The sequence below is a fragment of the Oncorhynchus kisutch genome, linkage group LG11, assembly GCF_002021735.2.
Source record: "Oncorhynchus kisutch isolate 150728-3 linkage group LG11, Okis_V2, whole genome shotgun sequence".
NCBI classification, from domain to species: Eukaryota; Metazoa; Chordata; class Actinopteri; order Salmoniformes; family Salmonidae; genus Oncorhynchus; species Oncorhynchus kisutch.
In genome coordinates this window covers 43,759,114-43,782,417 of record NC_034184.2, presented here as the reverse complement: position 1 = coordinate 43,782,417, position 23,304 = coordinate 43,759,114, and the positions used below count along the sequence as shown (strand labels likewise).

General features: G+C 41.7%; 1 protein-coding gene across 1 annotated transcript; it reads left to right on the top strand.

Moving 5' to 3' along the window:
• The first annotated feature begins 12,097 nt into the window (after nt 1–12,097).
• Nucleotides 12,098–18,475, top strand: LOC109899639 (hydroxycarboxylic acid receptor 2). The gene is made up of 2 exons (XM_020495053.2): nt 12,098–12,392; nt 16,021–18,475. The coding sequence occupies exon 2, from the start codon at nt 16,120–16,122 to the stop codon at nt 17,125–17,127; it is 1,008 nt and encodes a 335-aa protein (XP_020350642.1). The 5' UTR covers nt 12,098–12,392; nt 16,021–16,119; the 3' UTR covers nt 17,128–18,475.
• The last annotated feature ends 4,829 nt before the right edge of the window (nt 18,476–23,304 follow it).

Here is a 23,304-nt window from a genome sequence, read left to right as displayed (position 1 = left end):
TTTTCATACTTTTGGAATTATTTTGAAACTGAATTTAATTGAAACTGAATTGTACATTTGTAACTCGTTTCAGGAAACTAGTTATATGTTGTGCGTCACTAATTCACAGGAGATCAATTTGAATGTAAACTTTTTTTAATCAAAATGTGTTTTTTTTGGCAGAAATGCCTTCTGGAACATATGAACTTTCATGTGCCTTAATTACAAACTTGTATGCCATCTGTAAATTCTAACACAGCTTTTTTTGAAAGATATCCTGTAGTAGAACTGCATAAGTGTTGCCCACCACTTTTTAGAGGACCGAGTTTTGAAATCAGTGGAATTAGAGTACGATAGCTAAGGGGATTATATCTTCAAACTAAGGGCAACCATGACATCCGTGACAGAGAGGGAGAAGCGTCCATCCATGTATATGGGTAAGATAGTCTAGCTAGCTACATTTTCAGATATTACACATTTCAAATTTTGTCAGAAAGTTGATTTCATTTCAAGTTAAAGTGTAGTGTTATCTAGCCTGCTAACGTTAGCTGTCTAGCTTGCTAGTTAACGTTACGTGTATGATATGTGTAATAATATTATTCGTATCTCAGAGACATTTACTTTGCTAGTTATAGGCTAAAGGTAGCTAGCTAACATTGAACCTGATTCATGCACGGTAGAAACTTCATGAGTTGGGATTATGGTTCATTGTTTAGCTAGATAGCTACATGTCTTAACTTCTTGCGTTGAGCCATCCCGGATCTGGGATCGTGAATACAGCCTCAAGCTCATTACCATAACCATTACCATTGTTAACTATTCATGAAAATCGCAAATGAAATGAAATTAATATGCTAGCTCTCAAGCTTAGCCTTTTGTTAACAACACTGTCATCTCAGATTTTCAAAATATGCTTCTCAACCATAGCAAAACAAGCATTTGTGTAACAGCTAGCGCAGCTAGCATAGCATTTAGCGTTAGCATCAGCAGGCAACATCATTCAAATAAAATAATTTACCTTTGAAGAACTTCAGATGTTTTCAATGAGGAGACTCTTAGTTAGATAGCAAATGCTCAGTTTTTCCTGAAAGATTATTTGTTTAGGAGAAATCGCTCCGTTTGGTGCGTCACGTTTGGCTACCAAAAAACCCCGAAAAATCTGCCAAACTTTTTTCCAAATTAACTCCATAATATCGACTGAAACATGGTAAACGTTGTTTAGAATCAATCCTCAAGGTGTTTTTCACATATCTCTTCATGATATTTCGTTCGTTGAAAGCCTCCTCTCTCCTCTCAATCACTGGATGACTGCGTGCAGCTTGTAGATTACGCACCAATTTAGACAAAGGACACCGGGCAGACCCCTGGTAAATGTAGTCTCTTATGGCCAATCTTCCAATGATATGCCTACAAATACATCACAATGCTGCAGACACCTTGGAGAAACGATAGAAAGGGCAGGCTCATTCCCGGCGCATTCACAGCCATATAAGGAGACAATGGAAAACAGAGCCTCAAAAATTCTGCCCATTTCCTGGTTGAAGTTTCATCTTGGTTTCGCCTGTAGCATGAGTACTGTGGCACTCACAGATAATATATTTGCAGTTTTGGAAATGGTAGAGTGTTTTCTTTCCAAAGCTGCCAATTATATGCATAGTCGAGCATCTTTTCGTGACAAAATATTGCGCTTAAAACGGGCACATTTTTTTATCCATAAATTAAAAGAGCGCCCCCTATATCCAAGAAGTTAACAAAATACTCCACTATGCAAGTAATCATTTCAAAATAATGTTTGTTCCAGGTGTCACTGTGACAACTGTTGATAGACGTAGCTGGTAAATCTCTCTGGCTATCTACTCCGGTTTCAGAGCGCTCTCTTCTGATTGTGACAGAGTGCACAATAACTGACAAATTTACACCTGCTGAAGATGGCGCCGGAGGGGATGACTGACGTTTTTTTGCATTGTTTTTAGCTTATTTTGTAAATAATGTTGCTGCTACCGTGTCTTCTGACCGAAAAGAGCTTCTGGACATTAGAACAGCGATTAATCACCACAAATGTTTCTTTAACGAGTCGGACAAGAGGGATTTACTCCAGACACACCGGAACAAGCCCTCCTCCCCGTCATTCGCAGGAGAAGGAGACAGACGTATCGCAGAAGGTGATCGGGGTGCCTTGTGAGGGCAGGCACGAGTGGCTAATCTGCCTTGCCGTAGGTACTATTGGCCAACGTACAATCACTGGACAATAAAGTGGACGAACCACAAGCATGTATATCCTACCAACGGGACAATAAAAACTTTAATATCTTATGTTTCACCGAGTCGTGGCTGAACGACGACATGAATAACATACAGCTGGCGGGTTACACATTGTATCGGTAAGATTGAACAGCAGCCTCTGGTAAGACAAGGGGTGGCGGTCTATATATATTTGTAAATTACAGCTGGTGCTACAGTTGGCGCTGGGCCAACAGCCTGGCATGCTGGCCCTCCATGAAGAAGATGGCCAAGGCATAGATGGGGTGGGCCCAAAGGCTGGTGTGTCCTGCCAGCCTCCTGTCCTATGTCTTCCACCAGTCACATAAAGCGGTACAGCCCATCTCACACAGGCAGCCGTGCAGGGCGTAAACATAGAGGCGGGATTGAGGGGACAGGGGATGATGCCTCTGTCACAAGAGGACAGGATGAACACTTGTCGCACACCATCAAAAATGTTATCACCTGTCCAGACCGTTCAAAGGACAGTACAGTCAATGATGTGTGATAAGTGCACAGAGTCAAATCAAATCAGGAACACCTTCCATGATGCCATCTATCCGAGAACAACAGCAAAGGACCTTGTGAAGATGATGGAGAAAACAGGTACAAAAGTATCTATATCCACAGTAAAACGAGTCCTATATTGACATAACCTGCATGGCCTCTCAGCATGGAAGATGCCACTGCTCCAAAACCGCCATAAAAAAAGCCAGACTACGGTTTGCAACTGCACATGGGGACAAAGATCGTACTTTTTGGATGAAACAAAATAGAACTGTTTGGTCATAATAACCATCATTATGTTTGGAGGAGAAAGGGGAGGCTTGCAAGCCGAAAATCAACATCCCAACCGTGAAGAATGGGGGTGGCAGCATCATGTTGTGTAGGTGCTTTGCTGCAGGAGGGACTGGTGCACTTCACAAAATAGATGGCGTCATGAGAAAGGAAAATTATGTGGATATATTGAAGCAACATTTCAAGACATCAGTCAGGAAGTTAAAGATTGGTCGCAAATGGGTCTTCCAAATGGACCCCAAGCATACTTCCAAAGTCGTGGCAAAATGGCTTAAGGACAACAAAGTCAAGGTATTGGTGTGGCCATCACAAGGCCCTGACCTCAATCCTATAGAAAATTTGTGTGCAGAACTGAACAAGCGTGTGTGAGGCCTACAAACCTAACTCAGTTACACCAGCTCTGTCCGGAAGAATGGGCCAACATTCTCGAAACGTTTGACCCAAGTTAAACAATTTAAATACTAATTTAGTGTATGTAAACTTCTGACCCACTGGGAATGTGATGAAAGAAATAAAAGCTTAAAGAAACAATTCTCTCTACTATTATTCTGACATTTCACATTCTTAAAATAAAGTGGTGATCCTAACTGACCTAAGAGAGGAAATGTTTACTAGGATTAAATGTCAGGAATTGTGAAAAACTGAGTTTAAATGTATTTGGCTGAGGTGTATGTAAACTTCCGACTTCAACTGTATGTCTCTCTATTATGCGAATATTTGTGAACTGATTTCCAAAATTAAAATCTATTGTATCTGATTTCCTCGTGTTTTTACAGTCTTATGACCAACAATGAAAATAAAATAGTTTTTTCAACATGAATTTACATTTTGTTCTCAGAAAACCTGGGGGGCCAAATAAAACCACCCGCGGGCCGAAATTTGGTGAACCCTGCTCATCAGTTTCCCGTGTGTATTAATAATGGTCCACCGCACAAAGAACATCCAGCCAACTTTACACAAATGTGGGAAGCATTGGAGTTAACATGAGCCAGCATCTCTGTGTAACGCTTTCGACACCTTGTAGAGTCCATGCCCCAATGAATGAGTGCAAAAGGGGGTGGGGGTGCAACGCAATATTGAAGGTGTTCTTAATGTTTTGTACACTCAGTTTACTTCCTGTGATACTTCCCTTACTGTGAACCCCACATTGAGGCATGACTTTTATCTTCCATATTGTCATGGCTGACTAGGTGTGTAGAGAGGTATCAGGTGCAGAGAGCAGAGAGGTCCAGAGGAAATATGCACTTTAATGCGACACCAAAAGTAAATCCCCAAACACGCAGGGTGCAAAACACTGACCAACCCAAAACAACGGGTAACACGGTCCAGAGCACAAACAACACCAACGACACAAACGTGAACATCAAAATAATCCCATACAACAAAGGGGTGGGTTCCATACGCTAAATAGTGAAGCAAATCAAGCACACACAAAATAAGAGCAGGTGTAACTAATGAGACAAAACTAACCAAAAAGAAAAAGGGATCGGTGGCGGCTAGTAGGCCGGTGACGACCACCGCTGAGCACCACCCGAACAGGCGGGGGAGCCAACTTCGGAGGGAGTCGTGACACATATAACATTGATGCAATGCTGCACTATATCAATTGAATTAAGACCAAGTTAACCCCAGAGTGTAAAGCCCCAACCGGATATATGTAAGATACAGATCTGTTATCTTCATTTGACTTTCACAGCAGGAAAAGAATCATGCAGCAGCAGGAAAAGAATCATGCAGCAGCAGGAAAAGAATCATGCAGCAGCAGGAAAATAATCATGCAGCAGCAGGAAACGTGAATTATTATCTGGATTCTTTTTAAAAAGATTGTAGGGGTTGATACATTTTTCATTAGGGCAAATCAAGTCTGCCATTTGAAAGTGGAAATATCAGATTTTAGGATGATTTTTTAAACCTTACCATGTTGACAGTTTCAAATCAAATTGTATTTGTCACATGCGCCATATACAACAGGTGTAGAACCTTACAGTGAAATGCTTACTTTACAAGCCCTTAACCAACAATGCTGTTTGAACAAAAAATAAATGTTAAGTAAAAATGAATAATACTTAAAGAGCAGCAGTAAAATAACAATAGCGAGGTTTTATAAAGGGGGTACCGGTACAGAGTCAATGTGCGGGGGCCCAGGTTAGTCGAGGTAATTGAGGTAATATGTACAGGTAGAGTATGTAGGTAGAGTTAAAGTAACACTTTATTACCATGCTTACTTAAAACGATGGAATTAAGGGGATCTGTGAGCATGCTGTCAATGACATGGTGTATTGTGTTTCTACGTATGCTGTGCATATTATGGGATAGAGGCAGTAGTTTGCGTGGGTAAAATCTCTGGGGAAGCCAAGCCAGTAAAAAAAGACATCACAAAACCAGAAAGCAAGTCCACATAGCAAATATTGTGTCTAACAAATAGTTATATAACCTGTAGCATGGTCAAGCAAGTTAATGTTTGCGACAGTTTACTAAACAACTACTGATTTAGAACCACGGAGTTACCATAAGTCAGCCCAAAGACAACAGGAGATCGGCCTCCGCCATTCCAGCACCATTTCCACATAAACATTTAAACATCATCAAATCAACAAGGCTATATATGCTGAGTTTAATACACTGAAAACAAACTTAAAGATACCAAAAACTCTTTACTCCAATCAATGTTGCTAAATATCATGTGGCTGTCTATGGTACTGATTTGTCATTTTTGTCATTTCTATTAGGATCCCCATTAGCTAACGCCGTAACGTTAGCTAATCGTCCAATTAACAAGGCATTATAAACAACTACAAATCAAGACTTCACAAACATTCAACAAGTAGACAATACAGACAATTAAAATACCTGACAGGAAACACATTTAACATTCAGTTGATGCTTTCTATTTCCTGTCCAGTCATAAGGTCTTGAAGGTAGATTTACTTTTTATCCTGGGAAATATGGATTGGTAAAGAGTTCCATTCAGCTATGGCTCTATATAAAACTATAGATTTAAGGTGATTTGTCCTTGACTTGGGTTGTCTTAGCTGCCCTGAATTTGCACGTCTGGTTTGATGGTACTGTTCTTTGAACAGTCTGGACTCTCTTGCTGTGCAGTATCATAGAGAGAACAGTCTATGGCTTGGATGGCTGGAGTAAATTGACAATATTTTGGGCATCCCTCTGACACTGCCTGGTATGGCAACTGCTCGGCCTCCGACCGCAAGGCACTATAGAGGGTAGTGCATACGGCCCAGTACATCACTGGGCCAAGCTTCCTGCCATCCAGGACCTCTATACCAGGCGATGTCAGAGGAAGGCCCTAAAAATTGTCAAAGACTCCAGCCACCCTAGTCATAGACTGTTCTATCTGCTACCACATGGCAAGCGATACCAGAGCTCCAAGTCTAGGTCCAAGAGGCTTCTAAACAGCTTCTACCCCCAAGCCATAAGACTCCTGAACATCTAATCAAATGACTACCCAGAATATTTGCATTCCGCCCTCTTTACACTGCTGCTACTCTCTGTTATTATCTATGTATAGTCACTTTAATAACTCTAAAAACATGTACATATTACATCAATTACCTCGACTAACTTGTGCCCCTGCACATTGACTCTGTACTGCTACCCCCTGTACATAGAATCGCTATTGCTATTTTACTGCTGCTCTTTAATTATTTGTCACTTCTAATTGTTATTGTTATTTGTTTTTATTTAAATATATACTTTTTCATTGTTGGTTAGGGCTTGTAAGTAAGTATCTCACTGTAAGATCTACAACTGTTGTAGTCAGCGCACGTGACAAATGACATTTGATTTGATTTGATAGAGGTCCTGGATAGCAGGGAGCTTGGCCCCAGTGATGTACTGGGGCATACTCACCACTCTCTGTAGCGCCTTGTGGTTAAATGCCTTGTAGTTGCTGTACCAAGCAGTGATGAAGCCAGTCAAGATGCTTTCAATGGTGCAGCTGTAGAACGATCTGAGGGCCCATCCCATAAAATGTTCAGCCACCTGAGGGGGAAGAAGCACTGTCGTGCCCTCTTTACAACTGTGTGGGTGTGTGTTAATTCCTTAGTGATGTGGACAGTTATGGTATTATGCAACACAGAGCAGTTAATCATTTTCACAAAATACATTTTCTTGACTTCTCCATATATCTGTATGGTCTGGGTTAGTGCACATAGTCATGGTAGACCCATGCCAGTGCATATCAGGAGGCAACTCTATTCATCTCTGTCACATTTATGCTTCTTTCTTAATAATCTGTTGCCGTTATGATTTATTACCATGTCCAAGTGGGATGGATTTGATATGGTTCTTTCCGCATATTTTCATTTTCATTTACAGCTCGGCTACTGGACCAATTATTTGTGAAACCTACTAACCATTTAGTCATACAATATTACAAATGTCATTTTGACAGGTTCACCAGGCAAGGAAACAAAAAGATCCCAAAACATTCAAAGACAGATCGAGAAGGAAATGTATGCCACCCTTATTAATTCCAAATCATTTCCACTTGTGTTTAGAACTTAGTTTTTTTCCACTAGTTGCATCCTCAACTTCCTTCTCGACTTGTGTTTAACCCTTACGTCCAGTGTGACTCTTACACCGATTAAAGTTTGCTAAATGGTTGTAAGAATACACTCTAAAAACATTCTACCAGTGCAGTTATACAGTATATAGTTAAACATGTAGTTATATGCTTACTACTGTATTTATAGCACCACCCATGTTTGATTGTATGTATGCTTGTCTTATATTGGTAAAAAAGAAAATGATTTGCCAATCTTTTGACACTTCTTACCAAGTGCAATGAATGTTGAAGCTGTGACTCAAAGGGGAAACACATGCTGACTCAAACGGGAAACACAACTTCAACACATGCTTTCCTATTGAATGCCTCTCTGATATTCCATTCAAAGTTTGAGAGAATGCCAAGATTGTGCAAGGCTGTCACCAAGGCAAAGGGTGGCTATTTGAAGAATCTGAAATAGAAAACATATTTTGATTTGTTTAGCACTTTTTTGGTTACTACATGATTCCATATGTGTTATTTCATAGTTTTGATGTCTTCACTATTATTCTACAATATAGAATATAGTACAAATAAAGAAAAACCCTTGAATGAGTAGGTGTTCTAAAACTTTTGACCAGTAGCGTAAATATACAGTACTAGAAAAAAGTTTGGACACACCGACTCAAACCCTGGAATGAGTAGGTGTGTCCAAACATTTGACCGGTACTGTACATATTTACATATACAGTTGAAGTCGGAAGTTTACATACACCTTAGCAAAATACATGTTCTGGGATTGATTTGCACTTTTTGCTCTAGGAGACAGAACGCGTCTCCTTCCTGAGTGGTTTGACGGCTGCGTGGTCCCATGGTGTTTATACTTGCGTACTATTTTTGTACAGAGGAACGTGGTACCTTCAAGTGTTCGGAAAATGCTGCTAAGGATGAACCAGACTTATGGAGATCTACAATTTTTTTTCTGAGGTCTTGGCTGATGGCTTTTGATTTCACCATGATGTCAAGCAAAGAGGCACTGGGTTTGAAGGTAGGCCTTGAAATTCATCCAAAGGTACAACTCCAATTGACGCAATTGATGTCAATAATCCTATCAGAAGCTTCTAAAGCTTAAAGCTTAAGCTTAAAAATGAATTGTGTCATGCACAAAGTAGATGTGCTACCCGACTTGTCAAAACTATAGTTGGTTAACAAGAAATTTGTGGAGTGGTTGAAAAATTTGTTTTAATGACTCCAACCTAAGTGTATGTAAACTTCCGATTTCGTCTGTATATATACTGTATATATGTATATATGTATTTGGCTGTATATATAGCCAAATACATTTAAACTCAGTTTTTCACAATTCCTGACATTTAATCCTAGTAAAAATTCCCTGTCTTATGTCAGTTAGGATCACCACTTTATTTTAAGAACGTGAAATGTCAGAAAAATAGAGAGAATTATTTAGTTCAGCTTTTATTTCTTTCATCACATTCCCAGTGGGTCAGAAGTTTACATACACTAAATTAGTATTTGGTAGCATTGCCTTTAAATTGTTTAACTTGGGTCAAACGTTTCAGGTAGCCTTCCACAAGCTTCCCACAAAGAGTTGGGTGAATTTTGGCCCATTCCTCCTGACAGAACTGGTGTAACTGAGTCAGGTTTGTAGACCTCCTTGCTCGCAAATGCTTTTTCAGTTCTGCCCACAGATGTTCTATTTGATTGAGGTCAGGGCTTCGTGATGGCCACACCAATACCTTGACTGTGTTGTCCTTTTTGTCAATAACAGCTGTCAATGTTTAATATTAAAGAAGTCTCGAGGTATTGCTTGCCTGAGGCAGAGTACCTTGTGATAAGCTGTAGACCACACTATTTACCAAGAGAGTTCTCATCTATTTTATTCATAGCCGTCTATTTACCACCACAGACCGATGCTGGCACTAAGACCACACTCAACCAACTCTATAAGGCCATAAGCAAACAAAAAAATGCTCATCCAGAAGCGGCGCTCCTAGTGGCCGGGGACTTTAATGTAGGCAAACTTAAATCAATTTGACCACATTTTTACAAGCATTTCACATGTGCAACCAGAGGGAAAAAAGCTCTAGACCACCTTTACTCCATACACAGAGATGCATACAAAGCTTTCCGCCGACCTCCATTTGGTAAATCTGACCATAATTCTATCCTCCTGATTCCTGCTTAAAAGCAAAAACTAAAACAGGAAGTACCAGTGACTCGCTCAATACGGAAGTGGTCAGATGAAGCGGATGCTACGCAACAAGACTGTTTTTCTAGCACAGACTGGAATATGTTCCGGGATTCATCCATTGGCGTTGAGGAGTATACCACCTCAGTCATTAGCTTCATCAATAAGTACATTGACGATGTCGTCCCCATAGTGACCGTACGTACATATCCCAACCAGAAGCCATGGATTGCAGGCAACATCCGCATTGAGCTAAAGGCTAGAGCTGCCGCTTTCAAGGAGCAGGACACTAATCCGGAGGCTTATAAGAAATCTGGCTATGCCCTCAGACGAACCATCAAACAAGCAAGGCTTCAATACAGGATTAAGATTGAATCCTACTACACCGACTATGACGCTCGTCGGATGTGGTTAGGGCTTGGAAACTATTACGGACTACAAAGAGAAACCCAGACGCAAGCTGCCCAGTGACGCAAGCCTACCCGATGAGCTAAATGCCTTTTATGCTTGCGTCGAGGCAAGCAACACTGAAGCATGCACGAGAGCACCAGCTGTTCTGGATGACTGCATGATAATGCTCTCGGTAGCCGATGTGAGCAAGATCTTTAAATGGGTCAACATTCACAAAGCTGCGGGGCCAGACGGATTACCAGGACGTGTACTCCAAGCATGCGCGGACCAACTGGCAAGTGTCTTCACTGACATTTTCAACCTCTCCCTTACCGAGTCTGTAATAACTACATGTTTCAAGCAGACCACCATAGTCCCTGTACCCAAAGAAGCAAAGGTAACTAACTAAATGATTACCGCTCCATAGCACTCATGTCGGTAGCCATGAAGAGATTTGAAAGGCTGGTCATGGCTCACATCAACAGCATCCTCCCAGATACCTTAGACCCACTCCAATTCGCATACCACCTTAAAAGATCCACGGATGACGCAATCTCAATCATAGATTGCCCTTTCCCTTCTGGACAAAAGGAACACCTATGTGAGAATGCTGTTCATTGACTACAGCTCAGCGTTCAACACCATAGAGCCCCCGAAGCTCATCATTAAACTTAGTATCCTGGGATGAAACACCTCCCTCTGCAACTGGATCCTGGAATTCCAAATGGGCCACCCCCCAGGTGATAAGGGTAGGCAACAACACGTCTGCCACACTGATCCTCAACACTGAGGCCCCTCACGGGTGTGTACTTAGCCTCCTCCTGTACTCCCTGTTCAACCATGACTGCGTCGCTAAACACGACTCCAACACCATCATTAAGTTTGCTGACAACAAAACAGTGGTAGGCCTGATCACAGACAATGCTGAGACAGCCTATAGGGAGGAGATCAGAGAACTCGCAGTTTGGTCTCAGGACAACAACCTCTCCCTCAATGTGAGCAAGACAAAGGAGCTGATCAGGAAAAGGCGGGCTGAACAGGCTCCCATTAACATCGAAGGGGCTGTAGAGGAGCGGGTCGAAAGTTTCAAGTTCCCTGGTGTCCACATCACCAACGAACTATCATGGTCCAAACACACCAAGACAGTTGTGAAGAGGGCACGACAAAACCTTTCTCCCCTCAGGAGACTGAAAAGATTTGGCATGGATCCCCAGTTCCTCAAAATGTTCTACAGCTGCACCATTGAGGGCATCCTGACCAGTTGCGTGACCACCTGGTATGGCAACTGCTCGGCATCTGACCGTAAGGCGCCCAAGTCTGTTTTCTCTGCTACCGCAAGGCAAGCAGTACCGGAGCGCCAAGTCAAGGATCAAAAGGCTCCTCAACAGCTTCTACCCCCAAGCCATAAGACTGCTTGAACAATTAATCAAATGGCCACCGGACTATTTACATTGTTTTGTACACTGCTGCTACTCTCTGTTTATTATCTATTTATAGTCACTTCATCCCTACCTACATATACAAATTACCTCAACTAACCTGTACCCCTGCACACTGACTTGGTACTGGTGCCCCCTTGTATATAGCCTCGTTATTGTTATGTTATTATGTAACTTTTTTAAATTCTTAATTTTTTAAACTTCATTTGGTAAATATTTTCTTAACTCTTATTGAACTGCACTGTTGGTTAAGGGCTTGTAAGTAAGCATTTCACAGTAAGGTCTACACTTGTTGTATTCGGCGCATGTGACGAATCAAGTTTGATTTGATTTGATGACTCTTGGGTAAAAGCGGAACTGTGTGCCTCAGCAAAAAGTCGTCCCCCAGATGTATGCCTAGTTTTCTTCTTATAAGGCCAGCACATTTCACCTTCTCGTATCTCATATTACGTCTATATCATGATTCAGTGGTATTTGGAACAAAATCCCCTATTGCTGTGAACAAGCAGTTGCATGTCAAAACCATGACAAAGATAAAGCGGTGTGGGAAGAGGACATTGAAATGAAGGTTGATTGCAAAACTTCCTGAATTACCTCAGAGATCTTGCTGTTTGTGAAATCACACAGGCTCTGGCCAGTCCTCAGAGGAAGTCATTCTTAAAGTCAATCTAAAGACTTTCCTCTTGAAACCAACAGAAACGCCTGAACAGTGGAGACACACAGGAGAGGAGATAAAATATGCTGAGGGGAGCATAGACTGCCTTTCAAACCCAATTGTTGTCACACTGACCCCAAATGCAGGACTCAACTGGTGAGTAGTGGATACATATTCTAAACATGTTCAAATGTTATAACATTGTTGTGATTACACTTGTGAGGTTTGTGGGTGAAAGGGATGCCACGACACGACAGATGGTTGTGTTTAATGTCCTCCTTAGACAACTGACTCAAACACTATTACAATGCTATAACTTGCAATATTAGCTAGCAGTTGTCTTTAGTTGACCTTTAGTTGGCTCTCCCTATTTTGATTTCTAGACAAACAAATCCTTTATCTGATTTCCCAGATTTAGTTTTGCTCCACCTTGTTGGTTTGATTCCTGTCTTTAAGTTTGTTGTGTTTATTATTTTTTTGCCTCTTCTTGGGCAAATGTAGTGGCCGCTCATGATGGGTGTCTTTTAGGATCCAATGTCTTTCAGAACCCTGCTTAAACCCCACCTGTTTCATTTTGGTTGTTGGTCAGCGACTCTGTCAGTTTCCCCTTCTGTTTGAGCGACATTTTAGGTTTTCCTTGTGGGGAACGTAACAATATATAAAACTGTATGTTGTTTCTAAATGTTGTTTCTCATGTCTGTGTCATGTTTCTCACCAAAGGCTTATTCTACATCAAAAGGCAATTTCATCAGCTGTTCATGAGAAATACAGTGTTTACAAGCAAATGTAGCAAGCATTTCCAGTGAACATGCACTGAAGGGAGGAGTCCATTTTGAGCTTAGAACACACATCGTTTAATTCTACGCTGTGTGTTTCTGAATGCATGGCAAGTGAGGCTGGAATATACAAAGAAGTGAAAGGGTGTGTAATATTTGAATTTAAAACAGAACATTGTTTAATTGGAAAAATGGGAAGTCACTATTTAAATAAAATAAAATGTTATTGGTCACATACACATATTTAGCAGATTTTATTGCGGGTGTTTAGTGAAATGCTTGTGTTCCTAGCTCCAACAGTGCAATAGTATCTAACAATTCACAACAATACAAACACATCTAAAAGTAAAAGAATGGAATTAAGAAATATATGTGCATTGACTAAAATATAGTAGAATAGAATACAGTATATACATATGAGATGAGTAAAGCAGTATGTAAACATTATTATCAGCAGCTACACAGCTGTTGCCTCCCGTACTCTTCAATAACACGACTAGAAGCCACTACATCACCGGATTCCTGCCGTAAGCTCTGGAGCTTTGCATCGGATCATCGCAGCTGGCTTGCTGCCACAGAGTGGCTATAGTGGCTAATGCCCTTGTCCCTAAGCTAGCACCAGTTAGCCTCGAGCTAGGCGCATCTCCCGGCTAGCAAATGAAATTACTCCAGCTACAATACCTCTTTTCCCAATTGGCCTGGACCCTTTGTCGACACGGAGCCCAGCCGATCCTGGGCTCCGCCTTTGCTGGACGTCGGTGAGGACACTTCTGCTATCCCCAGCCTGCTATTTTAAAGAACTCTGTGTCTCCCGCTTGTTAGCGTAGTAGCCTGCTGGACTGTTCATTAATCACGCTACTCCATTTTGTATATTTTGTTTATCTGTTGGCCCCAGCCTCGAACTCAGTCCCTGTGTGTAGTTAACTGACCCTCTCTGCCCATTCATTGCCATTTTACCTGTTGTTTTCTTAGCTGATTAGCTGTTGTTGTCTTACCATTGTTGCCTTAGCTAGCTCTCCCAAACAACACCTCCTTTGGCCGCCAAAGTATATCTCACTGGTCATCCTCAAAGCCAACCCCCTTTGGCCGCCTTTGCTTCCAGTTCTCTGCTGCCAATGACTGGAACGAATTGCAAAAATCGCCATAGTTGGAGACTTATATCTCCCTCACTAACTTTAAGCATCAGCCATCTGAGCAGCTCACCGATCGCTGCAGCTGTACACAGCCCATCTGTAAATAGCCCATCCAACTACCTACCTCATCCCCATATTGTTTTTATTTACTTGTTTTGCTATTTTGCACACCAGCATTTCTACTTGCACATCATCATGCATCTTGCATCTATCACTCCAGTCTTAATTTGCTAAATTGTAATTACTTTGCTACTATGGCCTATTTATTGCCTTACCTCCTTACTTCATTCGCACATACTGTATATAGATTTTTCTATTGTTATTGACATTACTTACGTTTATAGAGACATACCCCAAGAGACTTGCTGCAAAAGGTGACTCAACAAAGTATTGACTTTTGGGGGGGGGGGTGAATAGTTATACATGCTCAAGCGTTCTGGTTAAAATAAACAAACCTGTCTATATAAAGTCCTACAGTTGACAGTGCCTTTCAGAGAAAAAAGTCATGAGGTCGAAGGAACTGTCTGTAGAGCTCCGAGACAGGATTATGTCGCCGCGCAGATCTGCGGATGGGTACCAAAACATTTCTGCAGCATTGGAGGTCCACAAGTACACAGTTGCCTCCATCATTCTTAAGTGGAAGAAGTTTGGAAACACCAAGACTCCTAGAGCTGGCCAGGGAGGTCACCAAGAACCCTACGGTCACTCTGACAGAGCTCCAGAGTTTCTCTTTGGTGATGGAACCTTCAAGAAAGATAACCATCTCTGCAGCACTCCACCAATCAGGCTTTTATGGTAGAGTGGCCAGATGGCAGCTACTCCTCAGTAAAAGGCACATGACAGCCCTCTGGTGTTTTCCAAAAGGCACCTAAAGGACTCTCAGACCATGAGAACCAAGATTCTCAAGTCTGATGAAACCAAGATTGAACTCTTTGGCCTGAATGCCAAGCGTCACGTCTGGAGAAAACCTGGCACCATCCCTATGGTGAAGCATGGGGGTGGCAGCATCATGCTGTGAGGATGTTTTTTTAGCAGCAGGGACTGGGAAACTAGACAGGATTGAGGGAAAGATGATCCAGAGCACTCAGGACCTCAGACTGGGGCGAAGATTCACCTTCTAACAGGACAATGACTTGTGGTTTGTGGCTTCGGGACAAGTCTCTGAATTTCCTTGAGTGATCCAGCCAGAGTCCAGACTTGAACCCGAACGAGCATCTCTGTAGAGACCTGAAAATAGCTGTGCAGCAACTCAGGGTCTGAACAATTATGTAAATGTGATATTTCAGTTTTTTTTTTAAATACATTTGCAAAAAATGTATAAAAACCTATTTTTGCTTTGTCATTATGGGGCATTGTGTGTAGATTGATGAGGGAAAAAAAGCTATTTAGAATAACACTGTAGTAGTGTTTTGTTGTAGTCTTGCTAACGCTAGCTTCTCTACTTCAGCTCGTGTAGTCACGTGGGTCTTGGCTCAACCGGGCTAGTTTTGCTGAGCTCTTTCCCATGGGAATGCATTATTTATTTATTTATTTGACCAAATAAGGGATCCCCGAATGACGCTGCGGTTTAAGGAACTGCATCTCAGTGCAAGAGGCGACACTACAATCCCTGGTTTGAATACAGGCTGAATCACATCGGCCGTGATTGGGAGTCCCATAGGGCTGCCTGCAATTGGCCTGGGTTTGGCCGGGTTTGGCTGTCTTTGTAAAGAAGAATTTGTTCTTAACTGACTTGCCTAGTTAAAGAAAAGTTAAATAAAGAAATAAAAATGAACAGACATTTCTTAGAAAATACATTTGTCTGTGTGTCTGTCTTGAAAGCATGACCCAGTTAAAAATGTACTTCATTTTCTCACATGTTCCTTGTTTCTACAGATATTCACCTGAGATGCTTTGAAAAGAGGAAGAGGTGGATTTTGTGAAAAAACGGCAACATCCAAAGTTTCCTGGAAACGAAATCATACTCAATCAAAGATGGCTGAAATGGCTACAGTTGCACACGATAACTCTACTGGCAGAGAGAACCAGTCCTTGGACTGCATATCCACTCAGGATCTGGTGGCCGACATACTGCCTCCTGTCCTGATTATAGAGCTCCTACTGGGCCTGCCAGGCAACGTAGTGGCCCTGTGGATATTCACTTGCCGTCTGAAGATCTGGAGGGTCAACACTCTGTTCCTCTTCAACCTGGTCCTGGCTGACTTCATGCTGCTCATCTGCCTGCCCTTCCGCATTGACAACCTGCTCCGTGGGGAAAACTGGGTGTTTGGCGACGCCTGGTGCCGGATCAACCTCTTCATGCTGGCTGTCAACCGTTCGGCAAGCATTGCCTTCATGACTAGCGTGGCCTTCGACCGCTACTTCAAGGTGGTCCATCCGCACCACCGCATCAACCACATGACGTCTACCCAGGCGGGAATGGTGGCGGGGGGCATCTGGGCGGTAGTGATCTCCCTGCGGGTCCCCCTGCTGGCCACCAACCTCCTAAGGGAACATGGCAACATCTCCCTGTGCCGCAGCTTCAACTCCTACACCGTGATTCCCCCGGCGATCCTGCTGCACTACATGGTGTTCATCGCGGAGTTCTTCCTGCCTCTGCTGCTCATGATGTTCTGCTCAGCCAGGATCGCCTGCATCCTGCGCCAACGGCAGCTGGACAAAGAGAAGAAGGTGCGGCGGGCCATCCGGGTGGTGGGGATAATTGTGGCTGTGTTTGTGCTGTGTTTCTTTCCTGGCATCGCCACAGGCCTGGTTTCGCTCTATATCAAGAAGTTCAGACCTTGGGACTGTGAATCCTACAAAATGGCAGGCCAGATTTTCAGCCTGTCCATTGGCTTCACCTACCTTAACAGCGCCCTGGACCCAGTCATCTACTGCTTATCCAGCTCCATGTTCCAGAACTCCCTCAAGAGCTCCATCAATAAGATGGGCCTGGTGGAGTTGAGGCTGAGCCGACGGGGAAGCATGGCCAGCGATGGGTGAGGGAGGCAACGCTGGCCCTTTCCTCCAGAGACAGGCCCCACCTTCTAGAAGGTCCTAAAAAGGAGAACAAACTCATGGCAGTGAATTGAATTGAGACTAGACAGTGGAATTTTACAGCTGTAAATTAACAAGCCATATGTTATATTCAGAAACATTTCGTAGCTATGTGGGATACGTACTTGAAATGGCTGAATACCAGTTAGTGTGAAACAAAGATAGGAAAAAGAATGCAATCATTCCATCTGAATTTGACATTACTTTCACAACCATGTGATGTTGTAGAATGACATTATGTTTTTGTCTTGATTTACTAATATGTCTGTCAAACACACCATCATTTTTACCAAATACAGTATTCATACAGCAAGATGTTTAATCAAGTGTATGTGTTACTCAGTTCTTTATAAAATATATTTTTTTATGTGATGTTTGTGCTTAGAGTATACTGTACACTGTGTACAAAACATGTTCTTTCCATTACATAGACTGACCAGGTGAATCAAGTTGAAAGCTATGATCCCTTATTGATGTCTCCTGTTAAATGAATTTCAATCAGTGTAAATGAAGGGGAGGAGACAGGATTTGTACGTCTTGAGACAATTGAGACAGGATTGTTAAGCCTTGAGACATGGATTGGGTATGTGTGCCATTCAGAGGGTAAATGGGCAAGACAATAGATGTAAGTGCCTTTGAATGGGGTATGGTGTTAGGTGCCAGGCGCACTGGTTTGAGTGTGTCAAGAACTGCAACGCTGCTGGGTTTTTCACGCTCAACAGTTTCCCGTGTGTATCAAGAATTGTCCACCACCCAAAGGACATCCAGTCAACTTGACACAGCTGAGGGAAGTATTGGGCCAGCATCCCTGTGGAACGCTTTCAACACCTTGAAGAGTCCATGCTCCAAATTGAGGCTGTTCTGAGGGCAAAAGGGATGCAACGCAATATTAGGAAGGTGTTCCTAATATATAGTATATTTTTCTATCTAGATATTTTGTTCATTTGTGATGAATGAAATGGCAATAAAGATTATCCTGAATTGTATGTAAAATACATATGAAGCCACAGATGAAGCCTGTCAAAGCCACAGAAGCCACAGATGAAGGGGAACTCTTGATTGCTGCTGGGGGAGAGAGACTCTTCTCTTCAAAGACTCACATTATCCACACAAAAGTGCTACATGTCATCCTTTGTTGCAGGGCACCTGGTAGAAGCAAGGGAACTCAATCAATGGCTGTAGGTGTAATTACCGCTGAGCTACCACTGCTGTGCCAACATGTGACTCTGACATGTGGCTTACTGGGACGATACACGGCAGTGCAAACAGAGGTATTAAATATCTTTCTCTCAAGTTTCCATTATCACTCACAGATGATTTTTTTTGCTCAAATATCTCCAAAGCTAATATACAGGGGATTTGGGAGGCTGTCGTCTAACTCTTTAATAAGAGAACAAATACAATCCACTGTGATCATGCACACTGTCTGTGTGTCTTTAATAGACACAAAAACCAAAGGCTTGGATTTTAATGCAGTGGTTATAAACCGTTTCCTTTCCGGGGACCACCAGATCACCATCAAAAGCTCTTGAGGACCACCATGCACAGAACTGCAGAAGTGTTCAACATAAAATATCTTAGTGGGAGTTAAATTGATCAGTGAATGTAACATATTAGTTAATGGCTTATTATTACACAATGATGTTTGTTAAAAAAATTGAATTACAGTACTTGTGTTACTGCATGTGTTACTGCACTGTAAAACTACTGTAGAACATTTACATTTATACATTTCACTGTGATACCATTTTCGGATCAATGTATCAACCTACGTGACATCAAAGAGGGCCATGCAACTTTCTGGTAGAGAATGCAGTGATGAGCACTAAAATTGTCACCCGCAATGAAAAGCAGTACGCTACAATAAACTGCATCTAATGGCTTTATTGAAGTGGCAGCTGCATTCATCCAGTTGATGTCGCCATAGTCTGAGACCGATGGGAATGTCGACTGAATAATCTCCTTTCTACTATTTAGCGAGAAGCAGGGCCTTTTTTCTATAGAAGAAGCCAATTTTTATGCTCAGCTTCTTGACTGACTCATCAACATGCTTTTTAAAAAACAGCTTTTCATCTAATCCAGATGCCCAGATATTTGTAAGCAGGGACATGAGCAATATGGAAACCATCCAAAGTTCATGTGCTTAAGACATCCGTTACTTTTATGCGCTTTAGAGAACAACATATACTTAGTTTTACCTGCGTTCAATACTCATTTCAGGTCAATAAAGTGTTCTATTATACAATGAATGCAGACTCTAGTTCAGATAGAGCCTGGTTCGGCCGTGGGGGCAATAGCATACACAACAGCATCATCAGCATACAAGTGCAGGTTACAATTTCTTTACAGACAAGTCGATATTGTGATTGGAAACAGTAAAAAGTACAGGACCCAAAATCAACCCCTACAGGACACCTTTTGTAATATCCAGGAGACCTGATTTTTTACATCAGCAGCAGATACACATTGAGTTCTATCTGTCAAGTCATTTTTAAAACAGCAAGCTGGTCTACGCCAATTGAGGACAGCCTCTGATTTTGCAATGAGTATCGAAAGCCTTTGACAGATCAATAAAGAGGTCAGCACAATGTAACCACACAATTTATAACTAGGGATGCAGCAGAGATAGTATGGTGTATGACCTGCTCTAAAACCTGAATAATGAACATTAAGAATACATTTCAAAGATAAGAAAGATCTTAGCTGAGAATTACTTAGGATTCTAATATTTAAGCTAGGCAGTAAAGTTTAGAAATAGGGCGATAATTATATACAGTGCCTTGCGAAAGTATTCGGCCCCCTTGAACTTTGCAACCTTTTGCCACATTTCAGGCTTCAAACATAAAGATATAAAACTGTATTGTTTTGTGAAGAATCAACAACAAGTGGGACACAATCATGAAGTGGAACGACATTTATTGGATATTTCAAACTTTTTGAACAAATCAAAAACTGAAAAATTCAGCCCCTTTACTTTCAATGCAGCAAACTCTCTCCAGAAGTCACAAGGTCACAAGGGTCATCACCTTTGGGACGGTGGAGTACATGGGCCACCTTCCAAACCTTGGGGATAGTACCAGATATAATCATCAGGTTAAAAATATGGGTTATTAATGATTCAGCAATCAGGGATTCAGAGAGCTGCATAAAAAAAGGATCAAGCAGATCAACCCCAGTGGATTTTTTTACATCAATGTTAAGCAAGGCATCTAGCACATCACAGAAAGTAACATGTTAAAATGAAAACAGATTCACTAGAAGTTGATTGGTTAACCTTCGAGTCAGCTAGAGGCTGGCAAAGGGAAGAGTGGCCTATTGACTGACCAGGATCAATTAAACCACTGTTTCTCGCAAATGAAATCCAATGGAAATTGTTGCCATTGATGCTAGTATGGGCATCTTTGAGGGCGTCTTTATGGAGCTTGTTGGTCCTTGCCTACTTTTCCAAATAATCCTACAGAGATCCATGCAGGCCAGACGTTTTGATTAATATACCCTATCTAAAAGAGCATATTCCGAGCCTAGTTTTGCCAAACAACACAAAATGTTTCACAGATGGTCTCTCTTTCAGCGCGAAACGGTGGTGAAATAGTTGTCCACACGTGGGCTATTGCTTCAAGTCCTATTATAACAATTGGATGACTTTGGGTGTTTCAGTAAGGAACCATTGGATGCCTTCGATTGCATTAGCCTACTTTATTTCAATATTTTTGTAATTCAGTGATATTTATTCCCATAATAATTTATTATGGATCCATCCAGATGTGGTTAGAAAACAATGCATTTGGTGGGATATGCAAAGCGACATTCCTCGCAAACACCCATTAATACATGTAAAGTCCATAAACTTGACAAGAGACTATTGTCCTGCTGATAGCTCATCAAGGGTGGATGGATTCTTTTGATTTCCAATTTATTGGAAAGGCTGCTAAACAATTTACACCTGGCCAACAGCCTTGTTGCACAGTACAGTACACTTTCACTCCATTCTCAGCCTGACTCTCTACCACCAGATGCTTATTGCTATTGTTATTATTTATTTGGTAACATTCCACAAGTAAATGTAATAAATAAAATACATACATTAAATAGCTCAGGTCTGGAAAATACGTTAAACCTTTTTTGAATTGATTTATTTATCTGTGCTTAATAGCCAAGGCTTTTTGGCTTTACACATTAACTTGTTCATTTAGCAGACATCATTTATTCAGTCTATACTTACAGTACTAGTCAAAAGATTGGACAAACTGACTCATTCAAGGGTTTTTCTTTATTTTTGTTATTTTCTACGTCGTTGGATACTAGACATCAAACCTATGAAATAACACATATGGAATCATGTAGTAACCAAAAAAGTGTTAAACATATCAAAATATATGTTTTATTTGAGATTCTTCAAAGTAGCCACCCTTTGCCTTGATGACAGCTTTGCACAATCTTGGAATTCTCTCAACCAGCTTCATAATCACCTGGAATGCATTTTAATTAACATGTGTCTTGTTTTTTTCCCTTCTTAATGCGTTTGAGACAGTCAGTTGTGTTGTGACAAGGTAGGGGTGGTATACAGAAGATAGCCCTATTTGGTAAAAGACCATGTCCATATTATGGCAAGAAGAGCTCAAATAAGCAACGAGAAAGGACAGTCCATCATTACTTTAAGACATGAAGGTCAATATGGAACATTTCAAGAACTTTGAAAGTTTCTTCAAGTGCATTCGCAAAAACAATCAAGCGCTATGATGAAACTGGCTCTCATGAGGACCGCCACAGGAAAGGAAGACCCAGAGTTACCTCTGCTGTAGAGGATAAGTTAATTAGAGTTACCAGGCTCAGAAATGGCAGCCAAAATAAATGCTTCACAGAGTTCAAGTAACAGACACATCTCAACATCAACTGTTCAGAGGAGACTGTGTGAATCAGGCCTTCATGGTCGAATTGCGACAAAGAAACGACTACCAAAGGACACCAATAAGAAGACGAGATTTGCTTGGGCTAAGAAACACGAGCGATGGACATTAGACCGGTGGAAATCTGTCCTTTGGTCTGATGAGCCCAAAATATGTCTTTGTGAAATGCAGAGAAGGTAAACGGATCTCTGCATGTGTGGTTCCCACCTTGAAGCATGGAGGAGGAGGTGTGATGGTGTGGGGGTGCTTTGCTGGTGACACAGTCAGTGATTTATTTAAAATTCAAGGCATGACTAACCAGCATGGCTACTACAGCATTCTGCAGCAATACGCCATCCAGTCTGGTTTGCGCTTTGTGGGACTATCATTTGTTTTTCAACAGGACAATGACCCAACACACCTCCAGGCTGTGTAAGGGCTATTTGACCAAGAAGGAGAATGATGGAGTGCTGCATCAGATGACTTGGCCTCCACAATCACCTGACCTCAACTCAATTGAGATGATTTGGATGAGTTGGACCGCATAGTGAAGGAAAAGAAGCCATCAAGTGCTCAGCATATGTGGGAACTCATTCAAGACTGTTGGAAAAGCATTCCAGCTGAAGCTGGTTGAGAGAATGCCAAGAGTGTGCAAAGCTGTCATCAAGGCAAAGGGTGGCTACTTTGAAAAATCTAAAATAAATGTTGATTTGTTTAACACTTTTTTGATTCAATATGTGCTATTTCATAGTTTTAATGTCCCAATATCCCCCTCAATCCGATACCACGATGGCCCTCAAGGAACTTCATGCAAACTGGAAACCATATATCCTGAGGCTGCATGTATTGTAGCTCTGGATTTAACAAAGCAAATTCGAGGAAATGGCTAGCTAAATTCAATCTGCATATAGACTATAACTCTCACGCTGGAAAAACACTGGACCATTGTTACTCTAACTCGAAATGAGAACTTGTTCTCAACTAGCCTACCTGGTTAAATAAAGGTGAAATAAAAATTAAATAAATAAATAACTTCCGTGATGCATACAAGGCCCTCCCCCGCCCTCCTTCCAGAAAATTTGATCACAGCTCCATTTTGCTCCTCCCTTCCTATAGGCAGAAACTCAAACAGGAAGCACCCGTGCTAAGGACTATTCAAAGCTGGTCTGACCAATCGGAATCCACGCTTCAAGATTGTTTTGATCACGCGCACTGGGATATGTTCCAGGCAGCTTCT

What these genes read in the sequence shown, in the direction of transcription:
- LOC109899639 (XM_020495053.2), top strand. Translation starts at nt 16,120, where the DNA reads ATGGCTGAAATGGCTACAGTTGCACACGATAACTCTACTGGCAGAGAG.